Source organism: Podarcis pityusensis (assembly GCF_964106645.2).
Source record: "Podarcis pityusensis genome assembly, chromosome: 16".
Taxonomy (NCBI): Eukaryota; Metazoa; Chordata; class Lepidosauria; order Squamata; family Lacertidae; genus Podarcis; species Podarcis pityusensis.
This window is the reverse complement of record NC_138041.1, coordinates 33,069,705-33,092,911: the sequence shown is the minus strand read 5'-3', so window position 1 is coordinate 33,092,911 and position 23,207 is coordinate 33,069,705. Positions and strand designations below refer to the sequence as shown.

The 23,207-nt window shown below is 45.6% G+C and overlaps 1 protein-coding gene across 1 annotated transcript in view; it reads right to left on the bottom strand.

Annotated features, from left to right (window-relative positions):
* Positions 1–23,207, bottom strand: part of GALNT9 (polypeptide N-acetylgalactosaminyltransferase 9) — a 180,975-nt gene that overhangs the window by 122,887 nt on the left and 34,881 nt on the right. The window contains exon 2 of the mRNA XM_080985163.1: positions 12,496–12,676. Within this exon, the coding sequence (XP_080841289.1) occupies positions 12,496–12,676 (181 nt within the window). The remainder of the gene's footprint in view (positions 1–12,495; positions 12,677–23,207) is intronic.

Genomic DNA, 23,207 nt, shown 5'->3' with positions numbered 1-23,207 from the left:
AAATAGGTCTTTTTATTGCTATTAACAATAATGACTAAATGGAGCCTTCAGTTCAGTGGTGGTTGCAAGAGAGGCCTGTTGTCTTCTGCCCTGCTTGTGAGCTTCCTGGAGGCATCCGATTGGTCACACTGGAAAGCAGGGTACTGGGCTACATAGCTAGATTGATCTGATCCAGCAGGGCATTTCTTATGTTACCCATGAAGCCCCTTTTGTAGCAATAGCACTAACAGTAGTAAAAGCAGCAGCAACAACTTATATCAAAACTGAAGGTGACATAAAATAACAGCCAAAGAGAGAAAGGCAGCTAGCTGACTTGTGGCAGGTTGAAGCAAATCCTGTGACGATTAAAGGAAACATTTTGAAGGTGAGGATGGGCTAAGGAATTTAGCCTAATAGGGATGTACTTATCGAAAAATTACAGAGGGGATGGAAATGGAATTCATAGCCAGCCACATCCTATTACCTTGATCATCCTTTGATGTGGCACAGTGGAGCATAACAATAACATGACAGTTTCAAAATTTACAGGAGAGTCTTTTCTCTTTCTGGAACTGATAGGGGACAACAGTCAGAAATGTTCACGAAAGAACCACAATAAGCTGAGCTATAAAATACCACCATTTTTGCGGTACCCAGGAAGCGATCAATGGCTCAGAATCAAGATTGTATCATCCATTTTTACTCCATCCTTCCTCCAGGGAGCTCAGGAGGACACCATACCTATTTCTATCCTCATAACACCTCTGTGAGTTTAGCTAGGCTAAGAGAATATGACTCACCCAAACTTCATAGCTGGGTTGGCCCTTAAAATGGGTCTTCTTAGTCCCTAGCCCAACACTCCCAACCAAGCTTCCCCAACCTGATGCTCTCCAGATGATTTGGGCTCCATGTCCCATCATCCCTAATCGGCATGGCCAAAAATCACATGTGATGGTTGCTCTACTCCAAAACATCTGGAGGACATCCAGTTGGGGAAAGAGGCCCTAAATCATGGTTGCCAACCTGGCATCCTCCATGAAATGGTTTAGTCCCAGGAAGTCTTATCACCTGATTACTCCATGAGAAGAGAATGACTATTTCTTCTCTTCTCATTGCTACCCTGCTACATTCTCAAGGAATTTATCATTGTTTATCAAGATTTCATAGCCAATCATTCAAATCATTATGGGATTGCACCCTTCTGTCATTTCCTACCCCCTGGTCTTTCACTTAGTTTTTTTCTTTTTAAATTTATGCTTTCATATACAATTAACATCATCAACTTAACGCTGATGAAGTGGTAGACTCTCAAAGAATTTGCACACTAGAATTTGCAAGCTAACTCTTGGCTGTGCAAATTTCCTAGGACAGCTGTCAGTTTAATATAGCCTTATACATTTGTTGATTTGGCTTTCCTTTTTAAAATAACATTTTATTGGCTGAAAGGCTTCTGCAGCATGAAAATCGACCACAGGTAGCCTCTTGCTTTCTGTTATCAAATGCATGTGATGCAACTGGCTCATCTCAAGTTGGAATGAATGCTTATGGCTGACAAGACCTCTCCATACCTTTCTGCCTATGGCACTTGCAAGTTAAGTAAAACAAAACTAGTAGCCTGCTAGGCTATGGTGTGTTGTGTGTGTAGAAAATTTTGTGCCCGTTACTAATCAAAGCTTGTTTTGAAAGAAAAACTGAAATAAATGCACCTTCTATTTCACTTGTTTTATTTTACTTATTTTTTAAAAGCACCTATATGCTACTTAATATTTCAAAAATCTCTAATCTGTGCAACCAGTGCTTTTTTCTTAAAAAATGTTTAGGGGTACTCTCATTTTCCTACTCATATTGAAATACTGCCCCTAAATGAGGCCAAACTTAGATTGACAAAATGTTTAGAAGTATGTGTATCGCTGTGCCCCCCCCCCCCAGAACAAAAGCATGGGGTGCAACTGTCTAAAAACAAACAATATGTCATAAAACAAAAATCCTAGAAATCTAGAAACCACCAACATGGCAATATAAAAATGACACAAAAGCGTATAAGAACGAACGAAACAGAATTTCAAACATGTAAAACAGGGTGCAGTCTTATGGGTCAAGGAAAGCCTGGACAGAAAGGGAAGTCTTCACAAGATGTCTGAGGCTGCAGAAAATGCCTTTTTCTGAGCCGCTGTCCTATGATATTCTGCAGGGTACAGTGCCACAAGTAGAATTCCCCCAGATAATGCAAGTCTTATTCCAATCACTCCCTGCATGCAGGGCAACTTTGCCTGGAGGTATAGAGCAGGGGTCGGCAAGGTTTACCTCGCCTGGGCCGGTTCACTCCAGCGGAGATCCCTCTGCGGGCCGGATCGCGTGTGCACATGAGCGCACTCAGCTGCGATTTCCGGTGTCTGCGCAGACATGATTTTCAGCATCTGAGCATGCGCTGATGCGATTTCTAGCACCACGGAAGCAAGTCCCCACACCGCGCTGTGCCAGTTCAACGCAGCGCGCAGGGACTCGCAGAGAGGGTGGCTCAGTTTGGGGGCGGCTTGTGAGCCAGTTAAACGACCCCCGTGGGCCACTTGTGGCCCATGGGCCTTAGGTTGTCTACCCCTGGTATAGAGGCTCGGAGGGTGGGAGAGAGGAGGAGTTATCTTTCCCCACCATGCTTTTGTGAGACACCATCTCCTGAAATATTAAAAGAGGGAAGGAGGGACTAAGGCCTTTAAAGGTCTCACCTGTTAAGGTTGCTGCTCCCAGCCCCAGTGTCTCCTGATAAGGCTTTTTAAAATTATTATTAACTACATTTCTGAGTGACTATCCACCATCCTGGCTGTGCTTCAACAGGGCAGGTGAAACATATTGATAATTTCCATGTGAAAATGCAACAGTGGCATATATCCAGACCTTTCAATGGAAAAGCATCTGCTTTGCATGCAGAAGTTCCTAGGTTCAACCCATGACATCTCCAGGTAGGACTGGGAGAGACCTTTGTCTGAAATCCTGGAGAGCTGCTTTGAGTCGACACGGACTGGAACAAGCTAGCTGGAACAAAAGTCTTGCTCGATATGAGGCAACTTTCTATATTCTTAATTTTATATGTCTCTCTGTGTGTGTCTCTCTGTGTGTATTAGTATATGCAAGTTCTATCCACATTTGTCGTCTTCTCCTTTTTGGCACGCGGGTGGCACTGTGGGTTAAACCACAGAGCCTAGGACTTGCCAATCAGAAGGTTGGTGGTTCGAATCCCTGCAACGGGGTGAGCTCCCATTGCTCGGTCCCTGCTCCTGCCAACCTAGCAGTTCGAAAGCATGTCAAAGTGCAAGTAGATAAATAGGTACCGCTCTGGCGGGAAGGTAAATGGCGTTTCTGTGCCCTGCTCTGGTTCGCCAGAAGCGGCTTAGTCATGCTGGCCACATGACCCAGAAGCTGTACACCGGCTCCCTCGGCCAATAAAGCGAGATGAGTGCTGCAACCCCAGAGTTGGCCAAGACTGGACCTAACGGTCAGGGGTCCCTTTACCCTTTACCTTTTTGGCAATGAGGAAGTGGGTCACCCTATTTGGGGGGGGGAGCCCTGGTATTTGGTCACCTGGGGCTATTGCTCAGCCCAAGACATTTTGCAGCTTGAGGCAAAGGACAAAATCTCACCCATTCCACATAGACTGGACTGGCTGCAGAATACTACTTCAGTACTAGCACTGGGGCACTATACTGCCCCTGAGGGAGACCAGCAGACTAGTTATAAAGGTGGAATAGGTGGTGCATGAGACACAGCTCTCTTCTCCAACAGAAGGGTATGGTCAAGGAGCTAAAACCTGAGGCAGTCGCCTCACTCTGCCTGATGGTAGGGCTGGCCCTGCCTGGGTTTGCACTGGGAGTCCAAGCAAGCAAGTCCCGACACCCCCATTTCAGCTGCCATGCTTTCTTGAGCAGGGGCAGGAGAAATGGTAGCATATTTTTAGAGAGAACGACATGATGAACTATTTCAGTGCTCCTTGGCTTTCCCCGGCAGCTTGAACCTGACATATCCTTAAACCTACACTCATTAGAGCTGACAGCCACCAGCATTTGCTCAAACAATTCATAGATGTGACGGCAGCGTTTCAACGAGGCAGCAAGGTGCAGGGCTCTGGAGCATTTGAATGTAGCAGAGGCTTACAGATATAGAGATAAGGTCACTAATTTTTACAGTTCTATTTAATTTCAGTTTGCTCATTCTGTTATCCCAAGGGCTGCGGTTAATAATCAGGATCTACGCCACATACGTTTGTGGTATAATTAAACTTGCTGCTTAATTAGAAAACTAGGCTAGGGCTAAACAAAGGGGAATCAATAATGTATCTAACGGGGAAAGAGAGCAAGAGAGAGAGAAACTGTTGGGGTGGCATCAAAATTAGCTCAGAGCTAATGGTACATATCTAGAAGGACTTCTGAATTAATCATGGGACACTGAGAAGCAAAGCTCCACCTGTGTCAAGGCCAGCTTTTGCATCTTGTAAGCTAACTACTGGGTTACAGTGACCCACCTCTGATGGATGCAGCTGAGGAAATGGGTTAGAACCAGTTAGAAGGGAAGGACTCCTCAAGAATTAGACAGGTGTCATTGTGTTGCCTCCTCGCAACCAGTGGCGGCTGGTGCTCATTAGGACTGGTAGGGGAGAAAGCAGGGAAGCCACAGGAAGGTGGAGCTGGAACCAATGACAGACAGGAAGAGCCAACTAATTCCAGCTTTCCCCACTCCATCCTCTTCCCTGATGGATTATACAAGGGCAACACCTCAGTGCCATCTGCGCTATACACTTAAAGCAGTGTCCTAACATTTGAAACAGTCATGGCTTCCCCCTAAGAATCCTGGGAGCGGTGGTTTATTAAGGGTGCTGAGCGTTTGTTAGGACACACACACACACACACACACACACACACACACCATTCCCCTCACAGAACCACAGTTCCCAGAGGGGTTTAACAACCTCTAGGAACTCTAGGAAATGTAGCTCTATGAAGGGAATAGGGATTTCCTAAGCACTCTCAGCAAGCTTAGCCAGCTACAGTTCCCAAGGTTCTTTGGGGAAAGCCATGGCTGTTCAAAGTGTTAGGACACTGCTTTAAATGTATAAAGGTAAAGGTACCCCTGACCATTCTCCTGCCAACCTAGCAGTTCGAAAGCACGTCAAAGTGCAAGTAGATAAATAGGTATCACTCTGGAGGGAAGGTAAACAGCGTTTCCGTGCACTGCTCTGGTTTGCCAGAAGTGGCTTAGTCATGCTGGCCAAATGACCCGGAAGCTGTACGCCGGCTCCCTCGGCCAATAAAGCGAGTTGAGCGTCGCAACCCCAGAGTCGGTCACGACTGGACCTAATGGTCAGGGGTCCCTTTACCTTTACCTTACCCCTGACCATTCGGTCCAGTCGCAGACGACTCTGGGGTTGCGGCGCTCATCTCACTCTATAGGCCAAGGGAGACGGCGTTTGTCCACAGACAGTTTTTGGGTCATGTGGCCAGCATGACTAAGCCGCTTTTGGCAAACCAGAGCAGTACACAGAAACACTGTTACCTTCCCGCTGGAGCAGTTTACCTATTTATCTACTTGCACTTTGATGTGCTTTTGAACTGCTAGGTTGGCAGGAGCAGGGACCAAGCAACAGGAGCTCACCCCGTTGCGGGGATTCGAACTGCCAACCTTCTGATCGGCAAGTTCTAGGCTCTGTGGTTTAACCCACAGCGCCACCCGCGTCCCTCAGCAACCTTAGCCAACTACAATTCCCAAGGTTCTTTGGGGAAAGCCATGGCTGTTCAAAGTGTTAGGACACTGCTTTAAATGTATAAAGGTAAAGATACCCCTGACCATTCTCCTGCCAACCTAGCAGTTCGAAAGCATGTCAAAGTGCAAGTAGATAAATAGGTACCACTCTGGTGGGAAGGTAAATGGCATTTCCATTTGCTGCTCTGGTTCGCCAGAAGCGGCTTAGTCATGCTGGCCACATGACCCGGAAGCTGAACGCCGGCTCCCTCGGCCAATAAAGCGAGATGAGCCCCGCAACCCCAGAGTCGGTCACGACTGGAACTAATGGTCAGGGGTCCCTTTACCTTTACCTTACCCCTGACCATTAGGTGCAGTCGTGGACGACTCTGGGGTTGTGGCGCTCATCTCACTCTATAGGCCAAGGGAGCCAGCGTTTTTCCACAGATTTCAGGTCATGTAGCCAGCATGCCTAAGTCGCTTCTGGCAAACCAGAGCAGTGCACAGAAACGCTGTTTACCTTCCCGCTGGAGCAGTTTACCTATTTATCTACTTGCACTTTGATGTGCTTTCAAACTGCTAGGTTGACAGGAGCAGGGAGCAATGGGAGCTTACCCCATCGCGGGGATTCGAACCACCGACCTTCTGATCAGCAAGCCCTAGGCTCTGTGGTTTAGACCACAGTGCCACCCGCTTCCCTTTTGCTTCAAATGTATAGTGCAGATGAAAGCTGACAGCCAGTGCCTGGGGTGGCTGCAAGTAAGCCCTGTGCCAGCTTCAGTTTTCTGTGGACTCCTAGGTAAAGTGGGCCTCCTTTGCAAATAGGTTGCATTTGAGGAAGAGCCATAGCTCAGCAGTAGAGCATTTGCCCTGCATGCAAGAGGTCCCAGGTTCAAATCCCCGCCGGCTCCAGGTACGTCTGGGAATATCCCCTGCCTAGGACCTTGGGGAACTGATGCCTGCTAGTGTGGACAGTACTGACCTAGACATGCCAATGGCCACACTCAGAATAAGGTAGTTTCCTTTCTTCCTAAGGCACATATCCTTGCCACGCTCACCATTGCCCATTAAGTGCTCTCTGGGCTGGATCAGCCCAGGCAAATGGAAGCTGCTTCCTCGTCTCATTGCTGCTTGTCACTGCTTGCAAACTTGGAGTAGGCAGGAGCTAAAGCAGGGTATGCTTTAGTGCAGTGGTGTCCAAATTTTTTTCAAAGAGGGCCAGATTTGATGAGGTGAAGTGTCGTGGGGGCCGACCAAAGGGCCGACCAAAGTTGTTGACCTTTCTTTAGGATTGAAGTTGTTCAGCTTTTTTAGGGTTGCAGTTGTTGAACTTCTTTTGGGATTGAGGTTCTTAAGGTTTTTTTTTAGGATTTTACCCAAGGGAATAAACTGCCACAGGGGCCAGATTAAACTGACCAGCGGGCTGGATTAGGCCCCCAAAACGGACTTTGGACATGCCTGCTTTAGTGCAAGAGCCACATTCCTTTCCGGATGGGGCCACATGCCAGTGGTGGGTGAAACTAGAGACAAAAATGTGCAGGGCAACAAAGGCACCTTGCAGCAGGGTAATTTCTAAACCAACCACCCCTCTTTATCCTCAGTCCAGACAAGTAAGAGGAGTTATTGGAGTTCAATGGCACCTCCCAGCCAGACAAAAACACTATGGGGAGCAGGACTGCTGAGGGCTGTGGCCTGTGGGGGGGTTGAAATATTCTTTTGCTAGAGTTCCAACAGGCAGACTTAGAGGCCCATTGGGCTGTATTCTGTCCCAGGGCCTGTGGTTAAAACTACTGCTACTACTACTACTGCTACTACTACTACTATATTATTTATACCCTGCCCATCTGGCTGGGTTTCCCTGTCCCTGAGCCAAAGCAAATAGAAGGATGGCCAAAGAGATCAGAGATCAGCAGGGAATCCTCTGCTTGTGCATAGGAGCCAACTTCTGTGGCAGGCATAGGCAACCTTCGGCCCTCCAGATGTTTTGGACTACAATTCCCACCATCTCTGACCACTGGTCCTGTTAGCTAGGGATCATGGGAGTTGTAGGCCAAAACATCTGGAGGGCCGAAGGTTGCCTATGCCTCTTCTATGGGCTGAGGTCCCTTTGACACCCCCCTAAAATATTTGAGGGGCCAGCCCCATCCAAAGTTTATAGGGATTGTAATTCAAATGCTGTGCATGTGTGCTGCGTCTTGTGATTATGTGGGGCAGGGCTTAACCCCCCTCCATATTTTATTCCATTTGGCATCCTTGTGCTGAAACATGGGCCTTGGCAAATGCACAGCAATGTCAGCCCCTGAATTTAATCCTCCACTAGCCTTGACAGCAATGTTCACCAACCTGGAGTCCTCCAGATATTGTGGACTACAACCAGGGCTGCCAGATTTCAAAAAGTGAAAATTCAGACGTATGGCAACCCTAATACAACTCCAATCAGCCCCAGCCAGCATCATGGTGTGATGCTAAGGCTGATGGAAGTTGTAGCCTGCAACAGCCATGCTAGCTGGGCTGCCTTGCAATTTAAGCATGCTATCTGCTCAGACAGCATCTTAAAAAGTAGAGACATCACCTTGCCAACAAAGGTCCGTATAGTTAAAGCTATGGTTTTCCCAGTAGTGATGTATGGAAGTGAGAGCTGGACCATAAAGAAGGCTGATCGCCGAAGAATTGATGCTTTTGAATTATGGTGCTGGAGGAGACTCTTGAGAGTCCCATGGACTGCAAGAAGATCAAACCTATCCATTCTTAAGGAAATCAGCCCTGAGTGCTCACTGGAAGGACAGATCGTGAAGCTGAGGCTCCAATACTTTGGCCACCTCATGAGAAGAGAAGACTTCCTGGAAAAGACCCTGATGTTGGGAAAGATGGAGGGCACAAGGAGAAGGGGACGACAGAGGACGAGATGGTTGGACAGTGTTCTCGAAGCTACCAGCATGAATTTGACCAAACTGTGGGAGGCAGTGGAGGACAGGAGTGCCTGGCTTGCTCTGGTCCATGGGTTCATGAAGGGTCGGACACGACTAAACGACTAAACAACAACAATCTGCTCAGATTTTGACATGTTGCCTTTTTCTTCCTGGCTACCTGCAGCTGGAGTGATCTCTCCAGAAAGACTTGTCGAACGTGCTTTATTTAACTTTTTCTCCCCCCACTTAATAAGGCACTTTATTTAAACTTTCAGCTGTGCTTGGGAAATCCCCAAAGGTGTTTTTCTGGGGGGGATTATTATTAGAAATTAATTAAGTATTCTTTTCAGTCTTGCCTATGGAGAATAGTTTAGCAGTGTCGCATTCCTTGGGCTGCATTAAGACGTTTACCGATTGTTATTATGATGACAGGGGAGGAAGGACATCTCCTTTGGAGGATAGTGGAAGGATCTCCTTTGGAGGATTTTGAAAGCCACTTAATGAAGGAAGTCCTTAAATGGTGTCAGCGTTAAACACAGTTTGCCATACTGGTCAAAGAAGAGATGCATGAAAAATGTGACACTGTGGTGTAAGTTAGTTTATCAATGCATGTGCAAGGCAATCATGGAGAAAACCCCATAAAAAATTAGTATAGTTAAAGAGCCCTTAAGCCACATCCATGCTATTCATTTAAGGCACCCTTATGTCCCTACCCCACATTTGCATACTGGACTGCTTCAATCTGCAGAACTGGCACTTACAGCTGAAGAGGGCCTTCTTGGCAGTGGCGGCCTCCCTGTGGAACGCCCTCCCATCAGAAGTCAAGGAGATAAAGAACTACACAACTTTTAGAAGACATATGAAGGCTGCCCTGTATCTGGAAGTTTTTAATGTACAGTGGTACCTCGGGTTAAGAACTTAATTCATTCTGGAGGTCCATTCTTAACCTGAAACTGTTCTTAACCTGAATACCACTTTAGCTAATGGGGCCTCCTGCTGCCACATGATTTCTGTTCTCATCCTGAAGCAAAGTTCTTAACCCAAGGTACGAGTCTGTAACCTGAAGTCTGTAACCTGTTGTACAGGTACCCCTGTACAACATTTTACTAGGGTTTTATATGTGCTGTAAGCTCCCAGAGTGGCTGGGGAAACCTAGTCAGATGTGTGGGGGTATTATATTATTATTATTATTATTATTATTATTATTGAATAGGACGTCCCTATATTCATCAGATAAATGTTCTGGTATGCTGTTTTAACATCAGGCAGCAACTGCTAGAATTTTTTCTTTGTTTAGACCAGTGGTTCCCAATTAGCTAAGTACTGCAGAACCCCTGTTTTTCAAAAGCCAAGCTGTGGACCCCCTACTTTTGAAAAATATATATGATATGTCTATGGTGATTTTTGTTATGTGAATAGTGCCGTGGACTCCCTGGGTGTGTTATGTGGACCCCCTGGGGTCCTTGGATCACCAATTGGGAACCATCGGTTTAGACAATTCTACCCAAACATGTAGACTGTTGAAGTACAGTGGTGCCTCGCAAGACGAAATTAATCCGTTCCGCGAGAGTCTTCGTCTAGCGGTTTTTTCGTCTTGCGAAGCAACCCTATTAGCGGCTTAACGGATTAGCGCTATTAGCGGTTTAGCGGCTATTAAAGGCTTAAAGGCTTAGGGGATTAGCTGCTAAAAGGCTATTAAAGGCTATTAAAGGCTTAGCAGATTAGATAAAGGGGGGGGGGAAGCGGAAAAAAAATCTCTAGACTCGCAAGACATTTTCGTCTTGCGAAGCAAGCCCATAGGAGAATTCGTCCTGCGAAGCAACTCAAAAACGGAAAACCCTTTCGTCTAGCGGGTTTTCCGTCTTGCGAGGCATTCGTCTTGCGGGGCACCACTGTATGTTCTAATTTGCTGGTTTTATTTTTTTATGTTTTAAATAGTTGTTTTTGACTGTTTCTACTGATAATATTAAGGGACGCGGGTGGCACTGTGGGTTAAACCACAGAGCCTAGGACTTGCCGATCAGAAGGTCGGTGGTTCGAATCACCGCAACAGGGTGAGCTCCTGTTGCTCGGTCCCTGCTCCTGCCAACCTAGAAGTTTGAAAGCACGTCAAAGTGCAAGTAGATAAATAGGAACCGCTCTGGCGGGAAGGTAAACAGTGTTTCTGTGCGCTGCTCTGGTTCGCCAGAAGTGGCTTAGTCATGCTGGCCGCATGACCCGGAAGCTGTACGCTGGCTCCCTCGGCCAATAAAGCGAGATGAGCACTGCAATCCCAGAGTCGGTCACGACTGGACCTAATGGTCTCATTAGCTTTACCTTTACTGATAATATTATTGTTTTATTCTCTTGGGGGTGTTTTTTTAAACAATCAAGCAGAATATATATATTTTTGAAATAAATCATTAAGATAAAAGTCACTTTAACAGTTATGGCTTACCCCCAAAGAATTCTGGGAAATATAGTTGATTGAGGATGCTGTGCTTTGTTAGGAGACCCTATTCCCCGAGAGAGAGCTACAATTCCCAGAGCAGATTAATGACCAATCCCTCTTCCCAGGGAACTTTAGGAATTGTAGCTCTCGGAGAATGAATAAGGATCTCTTAACAATGCTCAGCATTCTTAACAAAATACAGCTCCCAGGATTTCTTTTGTGGGAAGCCATGATTCCAAAAGTAGTATTGGAGTGCTTTCAGTGCATAATGTGGATGTAGCCTTACTTTAAAGCCAAAAGCCAAAGTTGGCTTGAATAAAGATCCTGGCTATATAGTTCTTTCGTTATATTTCTTTTCTCAGAAGTACAATTAAAGATGAGTCATTTGATCCTCCCAACCTCCAGCCCACATATGTCTCAGGGTTAGATACAAATGTTTTTTAAAAGGAATCTGAACAAATTGAAACTGACAAGGCTCTCCTGCTACCTTGTCAGTTTCAGTGGAGAAGCAGACCATCATCCCAAGCCAGCCAGCTGCCCAGCATCACCCTTCCCTCAGCCAATCAGACAAGATAAAAGAGCTTCTCATTTCCAAAAGGCCATGTGTGCATATATGCCACCAATGTGTACAGCAGAACCGAGAGATTCTCATTCCTTCATTTCCTTCTGTTCCAGCAGTTTTTCAGAAGTTAAAAAAAAATCAACATTTTTGATAAAGGCTGCTATTCAGCCAGGTTTTCCTGGACACCATTTTCTATGGACAAATCCTGGATATGTCCAGGAAATTCTGGATGTATGGCAGCCCTAACTGAGGGGACAGGAGAATTACACTCTCCAGGCCTACATTCAGGTTAGCTTCCCACAACCCTCACCTGGTCTTGGCAGACAGGAGAGAAGAGCAAAAGAACAAAAGAAGAGCCCTACTGGATCAGAGCTAATGCCTATCTAGTTCAGCATTCTGTTTCCCACTGCAGCCAACCAGATCCTTTGAGGAACCCTATAGGCAGGACATGGGTGCAATAGCCCCTTCCTGCTGTTATTTCCTAGCATCTGGTAGTAGGAGACATGCTGCCTTTCATATTAGTTATCATTTGAGAAGACTGAATTTCCAAATGGTGACACACACAGGTAAGTTACCAGTAGACATCTGGTTCAGGTTTCCATTGTCCTATAACCTGACCTTTCTAGTTGCTTAGCTAGTTGGGCATCATCTGCTAGCTTCAAGGATGGTCAAATTAGAGCCACCCAGATATTGTTGGACTACAACTCCCATCATCTCTGATCATTGGCCATGCTGGTTGGGGCTGATGGGAGCTGGAGTCTAATAATATGAGGAGGGCATCATCTATTCTAGGCTACCTTTTACACTAACACTTAGACAAACCTTTAGGAGCTTTCCAATGTGAGTAAAGAAAACAGAATCATGTCCACTAATAAAAGTGTACTTACTTTTTTGGTCTGTAGTCAGGAATAGACCTGTCCAGTGAAATCCGATCACTTAGCTGGGCATTATAACCATATTCTTCATACTTTGTTTCAGATTCATGACTATCATCTCTCAGGGTAGCAGCCATCCCCCCTTGGCCCAAGCCTCCAGGGCCTTCAACTAATCCCATTGGCTTGGCTAGACCTGCAGAGAAGATATAGGCAATCATTAGATGCATCTTAGTTAGCACGGATCCCAGTAGTTCCTAAACATCTTGGCAGATTTTTTGTTTTAATCTTCTGAATGAAGATTTAACTCTTTTCTCACTTTTATACCTGGGGGAAAGGGTTATTCCCCACCCCTCTTTGAACATCTTTTCAGTCAGCCTATGCCATAAAACACTCAAAATTTACAGGATAAAGATGTGGTAAGAAAATAAATATTATATTAGTAATTCACAGATCTGGGTAAAGTTTCGGAAAACCCCGTAAAAGTACTTCAGGATTGGATTCTGTGTAGTGTTTTACTGACATGAGTGAGTGACCCTGCACTTTGGTGGAACCACAGTACATCAAGATTTCTTCTCACCCCCTTTCAGAAGATACATATGAAGTGAAATATGTGGCAAAATGTGCATGCACAGTGCTTTATGCATTGCGGTTTTTAAAACGAAGATAACCCAAAAGAATGTGGCTGCAGTGAACATGATCCAATGAAATCTAATGGCATGCTTTCTTTAAGATAGGCCCAAAAGGATTCATGAAATGACTTATTGTTATATAACAGGGAAGGGGGAAACTTTGGGTCTCACAGACCAGATCCTTATCTCTCCCTAGCCCCCATGGGTCTATCTGGACAGGTAGGTGGGTGAAATAAACTCAGTGGAGAGGTTATCTTGTGTTTATTTCAACTCATAGTATAAACAGTCAATCATCCTGTAGGAGTGAGTCAGTGATGTCCCGCCCAGATCCCAGGCTATATATACTTTATTGACACCATCAGTCACACCTGAGAGGCTAATTCAAACTCCCCTCTTGGAGCCGGATTGGACAGCTCCTACGGGCCAAGCAAATTACTACATTCTAAAATCCTACCTGCCTATTGTTCTGTGATCCACGCTCAAGACATAACAGTGGGACAACCTATCTCTCAATATTATGCGAGATGATTGACAGTTGTTGTCCCATCCACCCATCTGGGTCTCTTGTGCAGTGCTTCCCAAGTGCCCAGCAGCCAGCTGCTCAGAATCTGCAGCACAGGACTCTGCCAGCTCTGTGCTAGACAGTGCCAAGCACAGGACTGGCAAAACTACTGTCTGCAGGGATCGGCTGCATGATTTAGTTCCCCACATGGAACTTAGCTTTGCTGCCAAAGCAGCTCTGCCTAATGTCACATATGGTGGTTTGGTGGTGGAAATGGCCACACAGACCATATTGGGATCTATACTGGTCCAAAGTTGACCCTCAGGCTGGATGCCCCCCCCTCCATATAATAATCATTTCCTGTATACGTTTAATGATTTCACCTACCCTAGAAGCCTCAGGTTTTCTTACACGTCCACCATACATGCGTACAATCTGCTCTGTTTTCCTCACATTTCTAGCATGCATCACAACTACTTAGCAAACATCTGTCAGGCTTTCTATAATAATGTTTTGGGGATTTGTTGTGATTCTGTCCCCTTCATTTGAAGATCAATTTTTCATGATTTTGATTGTTACTGCTGTTCTTTTGTCACTTTTATCATAGGCTTTTTGATGATGCTTTGAGTACCTTTGATGGAAAAATGACTCATAAATTGTAACATTAAATAGGAGGGAAACGAGACTGCCATATTTCTGCTTTGATTTACATTTGGAGCTATTGGCATGTGCCATTACGCAAAACAGAGAAATCCATTTTTATTTTATTTTTTGCATGTGAACAAATGGGATTTTAAAAGGTTTTGTAGGCAGATGATTTGCTATTGTTTACTAGTAGGCCCACATCTTCTAGATCAGATCCAATAAAATTGAACAATAGTGTTGGTACATTTTCTGGCAATTTCCGAGAGGGTGAGGAACCTCTGGCTTGGAAGCCATATTAGTTCCACTAGGCCTCCCCATTTGGTCTGTGAGACCATTTCAGTCAAGCCTGGACTGCCTGCTCTACCACTGACATCATATGTCCTGGTTCCCAGTTGTTCAAGAACAAGAACAAATTTGTGCCTCTTGACAGATTAGAGAACTGGGCCAAAACAAACAAGATGAACTTTAACAGGGAGAAATGAAAGTATTGCACTTGGGCAAAAAAAATGAGAGGCACAAATACAAGATGGGTGACACCTGGCTTGGGAGCAGTACATGTGAAAAGGATTTAGGAGTCTTGCTTGACCACAAACTTGACATGAGCCAACAGTATGACACAGCAGCTAAAAAAGCCAATGCAATTCTGGGCTGCATCAATAGGAGTATAGCATCTAGATCAAGGGAAGTAATAGTGCCACTGTATTCTGCTCTGGTCAGACCTCACCTGGAGTACTGTGTCCAGTTCTGGGCACCACAGTTCAAGAAGGACACTGACAAACTGGAACGTGTCCAGAGGAGGGCAACCAAAATGGTCAAAGGCCTGGAAACGATGCCTTATGAGGAACGGCTAAGGGAGCTGGGCATGTTTAGCCTGGAGAAGAGGAGATTAAGGGGTGATATGATAGCCATGTTTTATAGTGTTGTGTTTAAATTGTTGAAAAAGTAATAAATATCATTTTAAAAAAATAAAAATAAAAATATGATAGCCATGTTCAAATATATAAAAGGATGTCATATAGAGGAGGGAGAAAGGTTGTTTTCTGCTGCTCCAGAGAAGCGGACACGGAGCAATGGATCCAAACTACAAGAAAGAAGATTCCACCTAAACATTAGGAAGAACTTCCTGACAGTAAGAGCTGTTCGACAGTGGAATTTGCTGCCAAGGAGTGTGGTGGAGTCTCCTTCTTTGGAGGTCTTTAAGCAGAGGCTTGACAACCATATGTCAGGAGTGCTCTGATGGTGTTTCCTGCTTGGCAGGGGGTTGGACTCGATGGCCCTTGTGGTCTATTCCAACTCTATGATTATATGATTATATGAATAACTCAAATGAGGATGTTTCCAATGGCATTAACACTTACATCAGCGCAATACCTATGTGAATAGCTGGCTGGTGGCACAGCAGGTAACAGAGTTGATCCAAGGCACAGAAATACAAAGGCATGGCACGGTGATCTAGCTTAGATGTTCATCCAACATGGGCACACCGCTTGGTATCCTATTTAAATGAATAGGTTCAGGGATGGGCTCAACTTAGTGCAGCAAGTGGTTCTGCTCCTTAGCCAAGCAATCTAATTCTCCCCATAGAAGGTGAATTCTGCTCCACCTTTTCACACCTCTTTTGGCACCTCTGGGGCTTAGGTGACAGGGGAGGTGTCTTTGCTCTCTGCAAGGCAGGCATGGCAGGTAGAACACCTACATCTGGAGAAGCAGGAGTGGGCAGTGTAATAGGCACCATGGAAATATCCAATATAGGTTCCAGTGGCTGTGGGGAGGGAGGAAGGGCTTGTGGCTCTCAAAGCAGGGATGGTTGAGGTGAGAAAGCAGATTGAAGGAAGCCCCACATGCTTAGACCCTCCTCAAGATCTACACCCAACTGGAGTACTCCCCCAGGTCTCTAGAAAACAACCCATCTATATCATAATAATAATATTATTATAATTTATTATTTATACCTTGCCCATCCAGCTGAGTTTCCCCAGCTACTCTGGGCGGCTCCCAATCAAGTGTTAAAAACAGTACAGCGTTAAATATTAAAAACTTCCCTGAACAGGGCTGCCTTCAGATGTCTTGTAAAGATAGGATAGCTGCTTATTTCCTTCACATCTGACGGGAGGGTGTTCCACAGGGTGGGTGCAACTACCAAGAAGGCCCTCTGTCTGGTTCCCTGTAACCTCACTTCTCACAATGAGGGAACCGCCAGAAGGCCCTTGGCGCTGGATCTCAGTGTCCAGGCTGAATGATGGGGGTGGAGACGCTCCTTCAGGTATACAGGACTGAGGCCGTTTAGGGCTTTAAAGGTCAGCACCAACACTTTGAATTGTGCTCGGAAACATACTGGGAGCCAATGTAGGTCTTTCAAGACCGGTGTTATGTGGTCCTGGCGGCCACTCCCAGTCACCAGTCTAGCTGCCGCATTCTGGATTAATTGCAGTTTCCGGGTTACCTTCAAAGGTAGCCCCACGTAGAGTGCGTTGCAGTAGTCCAAGCGGGAGATAACTAGAGCATGCATCACTCTGATGAGACAGTCTGCGGGCAGGTAGGGTCTCAGCCTGTGTACCAGGTGGAGCTGGTATGAGTATGCAGCCATACTCATGACGCACATTCTGGTTTCCTTGCATCATCCTTCCTCTGCCAGCCCATGACAGTGGGGCAGATAAAAATTAAATCTGGTTCAGTGCCAAAAGGGTGTTTGCATGTGCTGCTGACCAGCTGTTTGCCCATGATTGCAAAGCTCTTTTCAAAGTAGTGTTTTCGAAAACAGCATTTTGAGTCAGGCTCTTGAAGATGTCTTCAGAAACCCCTTCCAAAATAGGGTCTGGAGGCTGCTGTGGGCAAATAAAAGGGTCACCTGGTATGATTGTGGCCTCAGGTGATTGCCAGGTGGGTGGTTCCACTCATCTGTCAAACTTGGCTTGGGAGTGGTGGGAGAAGGTATCAATCTGGCTTGCTGGTTCCCCTGACCTTGGATTAATTGATTAAACACCAAATGTTCTTTTCTGAGCCAGGACAAGCCTGATAAGCTGGACAGGAGGAGGGTGGGAAGAGAACATCTCCTGAAACTTTAGAACTCTGTGTGTTCTTGTTCAAGATTTCCTTGCCTTCCTCTGCAGTGCAAGCCACACATAGAGCTTTTTTTCTCCCCTCCTTGCTATCCTGAGCTTAATACTATCATTTCTATTTTCTTCCCCTGGCCGGAAAAAAATAGGCATTCTCTCTCTCTCTCTCATTTAAAAAAAATGCAGCCATACTCATGACGCACATTCTGGTTTCCTTGCATTACTTTCCTCATTTCTAGGAAATTGCCACTAGCCAGCCCTAATCCACTTGAACTGCACTGAAATGGCCTCTTTCCCTATGAAACATTGGAGCTTGCTTACAGCATCCATAATCAACTAGCTGGGGTTGTCGAGCGGGCACAAGCACCAGCCAGGCGCTTCTGTATTCTGTAACCAACACCAAAAGTGAGCATTGCTGATGGGTGAAGAACAATTAAAAAGAGATTTGATGCTTTCTCTTTCTCTTGCCCGCCGCCGCTGCCGCCACGACACAATTCAGAAAAGCCGCTAAATGTGAAGCTGTTGCCAGCAGTGATTCTGCATCACGGTGCTTTCATTTCAGCACACATTGCGAGGCAGTGCACAATAGTGCTTAGAAGAAAGGGGAACCTTTTCTCTGATAAGGACCACATTCTCTCCGGGGTGATCTGTGGGGGGCCACTTGCTGGTGGGCCTGAACCCAGAAGTGGATGGGACCAAACCTTGAAGTGGATGGACTGGGGCACAGAATGCTTTCTTAAATGCCCTCCAACATTTCTCCCATGAAAATAGGGACACCCCATTCCATAATGATAATTTTACTATTTATACACCACACATCTTACTGGGTTGCCCCAGGCACTACGGGTAGCTTCCAACATATATAAAAACATAATAAAACATTAAACATTAAAAAAACCTTCCCTATACAGGATTGCCTTCATACAGCTTGGGAGTCTAATAACTCCATACTGTCCAACATTTCTCTAATGAAAATAGGGATGTCCTAAGGAAAAGCGGGACATTCTGGTATCAAATCAGAAACCCGGATGGCTTCTCTAAATCAGGGACATCCCTGGAAAACAGGGACATTTGGAGGGTGTGTTCTTATGCCATGTCATACCATTTGTCCATCCAGCTTAGAACAGGAGGTGGGGAATCTTCAGGCTGCAGGCCAGATTTGGCACAGCACAGGTCCCAATCTGGCCCACAAGGCTGTTTTCCCCAAAACCATACCCACCTGCCTGACCTCTGATGTCCTAGGTGGGGCATAGTATGAGAAGTGGCTGGAAGACACAAGCACAGCCAGTTTCTGCAGAAACCACTTATTCCCCAGTGTTTGGGAAGCTTTCTGCAGTGCTTCCCAAATGCTTGATAGACGGGCTGTTGTCACTTAAAAACAATTTTTGTGCTGTAGTCTGTGTCTCCTCCCCAGGCGAAATGCTGGATGCATTTTGAGATCAAAGAGAAGAAATGAAAAGCAGTATTAATAGTAGCAGCAAAAGTTCTTGGGGTGGGGGTGTCACACACTTTGCAGGTGCACTGCTTCACTGATCAAGACTTGCATGTTCAATTAGATTCACAGGATCATAGAGTTCTCCAGTGTTTCAGAGAAGGGGGTCATAGAATCCTAGAATGACAGAATTGTAGAGCCAGAAGGTACCCTAAGGGTCATCTAGCACAGAATCACAGCTTGTGCTGGGCCCGGGGGTAACCCATGAAACTCAGTCCAGGACCGGTCCAGAATCCAAAGGTTCTACTAGGAGTCAGTTCGACAGGGCCAAGGCAAGACACGAGGCAGGAAACCAGGCAAGGACAGGTACAGGATCTCAGGCAGGATCTGGCATACAGCAATGTTGCTCTCGCAACCTGGGGCGGGGTCCGACAGGCTTTTATCTTTGTCGGGGTAATGGCCGGTCCTGATCCCCCAGCGAGTCACCTCCCTGTTTCACCAGAAGGCGAGCACTCCTCCTGCGAGTACTCAGCTCTCTCCTTCTCTCTGACCTTAGTCTCTGCAGCTCAGGATACGTTGGTGGGTTACTAGACCCAGGGGCTGCCTCAGCCTCCCCTGACCAAACCAGTAGCGGAGCAGCTGTAAGTGATGGCCCATCTGAAGGCAACGAGGTAACCCCCGCATCTGGAGCCAGGGCAGCCTCAGGCCCCTGACTCGGCCCAGCTGGTGTTTTTTGCAGGGGAACCTGTGCAGACTGGGACTCTTCAGGATCAGGCCCCAGACTTGGTTCAGATTATGCCTGAGGCAAAGGATCTGGTGCAGACTGAGACTCCTCTGGTTCCGAGCCTGAGTCCCAGGCCATCACACAGCTAAAGAATCCCTGATGGGTGGCCATCCAATCTCTCTTTAGAAACCTCCAATGAAAGAGATTCCACCATCTTTTGTAATCTACTGCCAAACAGCTCTTACCATCAGAAATGTCTTCCTAATGTTTAACTAGAATCCCCTTTCTTGTGATTTGTATTCATTGGTTCACATCCTACCCTGTGGAGCTGAAAGTGTCTATCATATCACCTCTCAGTCTTCTCTTCTCCAGGCTGAACATACCCAACTCCCTGAACTGTTCCTCATAAGACTTGACTTCCATACCCTTGATCATCTTGGTCTCCATTCTCTATACCTCTCAAACATGAGAGAGGACAAAATGTCCAGAATGTTCTGTTGTCTACAAAACAGTCACCCATAAATCAACTTATTTAATCTGAACCACAGACAGAACAGGAATTGTTCCCCCCTTTGTAACAAAGCAGGAGCAAAAGTGTATATTTAACTGCAAAGAACTACAGTGGTGCCTCAGGTTAAGAACTTAATTCATTCTGGAGGTCCGTTCTTAACCTGAAACTGTTCTTAACCTGAGGTACCACTTTAGCTAATGGGGCCTCCCGCTGCCGCCACACGATTTCTGTTCTCATCCTGAAGCAAAGTTCTTAACCTGAGGTAATATTTCTGGGTTAGCGGAGTCTGTAACCTGAAGCTTCTGTAACCTGAAGCGTCTGTAACCCGAGGTACCACTGTATTCACAGAACAGCAGTGACTCTACCAAGAAGAGAACAAAGCTGAAGCACAATGAACACAGAGACTACAGAGGGTGAAAAGCAGCTTATCATTTTTCCTAGTTACAGATAGGTAGCCGTGTTGGTCTGCCATAGTCAAAATAAAAAAATCCTTCCAGTAGCACCTTTAAGACCAACTAAGTTAGTTCTTGGTATGAGCTTTCGTGTGCAAGCACACTTCTTCAGATACACTGGAAGATACACTTCAGATACACTAGCAGTGTATCTGAAGAAGTGTGCTTGCACACGAAAGCTCATACCAAGAACTAACTTAGCTGGTCTTAAAGGTGCTACTGGAAGGATTTTTTTCATTTTTCCTAGGAGAGAGGAAACTAGGTGGCCCACCTTAGCCGTACATAATTATAAGGCTTGCATCTGGTTTTCTGCAAAATCTGGTGTTTTAGCTGCTCACACTGCTAATCTGATCTTTCTTAAGGAAAATAACACCCACCGATCCAATCTGAACTCAAAACTGTTTTCATTGTTCATAGGCAAACTGGAAGCTGCCTTATTACTGAGTCAGACCACAGCTTCATGAGCTCAGTATAATCTACTCTGACTGGCAGCACCTCTACAGGGTTTCCAAGCCATATCTGGATACACCAGGGATTGAACCTGGGACCTGCTGCATGCAAGGCAGATATTCTACCACAGAACTATGGTCCTTTCCCTATGGTTCATCAGGCTGCCACTGTGCTGCTGGATGTTTGAAGTTGTCAGGAAGAAGCATGGAAGCACCAATCAATAGCTAGCCAAAGGAAACTAACAAACATTGCAATATTGAATCCTGCCAGCATAAAATCAAATGAACTTGCATATCTTTCAGTAAAGTTCAACTGGGCCTCCAGTCAAGAGGACTGGAGATGCTTAGAGTGCGTTCCTTTGCTAGCTGTGGCACTGGCCTGATCCACCAGGTTCTTAAATATGTTGTGAGTCGCTTGGAGACCTTCTGGAGCAATAAGCAATTTAACAAGCTTTATTCTTCTTGTTGTTAGTTGCTGTTGTTGCCAATATTAATAAATAGTTAATAGTATTATCCTCCATATTTACTGTCCTAATCATTTTGATGAAGGGCATATTTGAACATAAATTTCCAAGTATAGATTTTTCTTTCCTGTTAAAAAAGGTACTTACTTGTCTGCTCTCCATGCAGTTCCTGGATCACCAAACCTATTCATAGGGTGGCACAGTTCTTGTGTGTGGAGGGGATTTGGGCTCAGGGCTAGTTCCAAACTGAACAAATGTACAATTCCAAATCTCACAATCACGTCTTTGCTTAATATTTAGGCTGAGTCATAAGCCGGAAGCATTTCCATCTTCATTTGTACGTTCAATATGACCTCCTCTTGTAAAATAGGTAGCAATCTTGAAGCTGAAATAACGTCATTTTGCCTGGATGCCGTTGAGTACAGTATATGTGCTTGCCAAAGGTTTTCATTTTGCATACTCTCAGTATTGGCATGCTGAGCCAGTAATGCATTCTGTGACCTTTTTTCCTCTTTCTTCTGTCTGAGGGACAAGAGAATTTTTTGGATGGCCTCCAAAGCAATAATTTTACGGAGCGTCTCTGTAGTTCTGGACCTCTTTTTTTTCTTCATTAAGCAGAGAGTTGCAGGATTTATGAGCCTTGATGGTAGAAGTATATTACAGAGTCTTAGAAAATGAACAAAGTTCTACACTTGCCCTGCGACTGCAGAGAGTGAAGGACACTGGCCAGGGAATGGGGGGTTGCTAGGAGGCTGCACATCTCCCTGGAAGAAAGCAGCATGGCAATGGGGAGAGACCAACCTAGCTGCATCCATCAGACAGAGGTGGAAACAGAGTTGGAAACTGATGCTCCATATGCCAGTTGTGGTGGGGTTGCAAAGTTGAAAGGAATAAGACTGGCCTCTCTTCTCTTCTTTCTTTGGCACTCACTTGTAGCCGAGTAAGATTGTCTTCCATAAACACGGTTTTAACAATGAGTCTGTAAGTGACTGTGGAGGCCAATTCTGGATCCACACCTCCTTCCACAGTGGGGACATTGGTTCCCGGGTGGGAGCTGATCACAGTGGATTTGCCAAGTGTGCCTTCCTCTTAGCATGTTTCTCCCTTGCGTCCTGAGTTTGAGTGTCTTCAAAGCCCATGACACCTTTGGTAAAGGCTGTTCTCCAACTGGAGCACTCGCAGGCCAGTGTTTCCCAGCTGTCGGTGTTTATACTACATTTTTTAAAATTTGTCTTGAGACAGTCTTTAAACCTCTTTTGTTAACCACCAACATTACACTTTCCATTTTTAAGTTCGGAATAGAGTAGTTGCTTTGGAAGACGATCATCAGGCATCCGCACAACATGACCAGTCCAACGAAGTTGATGTTGAAGAATCATGGCTTCAACACTGGTGATCTTTGCTTCATCCAGCACACTGATATTAGTTCACCTGTCTTCCCAAGTGATGAGTAAGATTTTTTTGAGACACCATTGATGGAATCTTTCGAGAAGCTGGAGATGGCATTTGTAAGTGGTCCATGTTTCACAAGCATAGAGTAAGGTTGGTAGTACAATAGCTTTGTAAACAAACATTTTGGTTTCCCTGCAAATGTCTCGGTCCTCAAACACTCTGCACTTCAATTGGGAGAAAGCTGCACTTGCAGAGCTCAGGTGATGCTAGATTTCGGCATCAGTGTTGACCCTTGTGGAAAGATAACTGCCTAGGTAGGAGAAATGATCAACATTTTCCAACGTTACACCATTGAGTTGGATTTGTGGCGCTGCAGAGGGGATATTTTGTACTTGTTGGTGCTGCACTTTGGTTTTTTGGATGTTGAGCAACAGGCCAAGCTTTTCATAAGCTTCTGCGAAGATACTT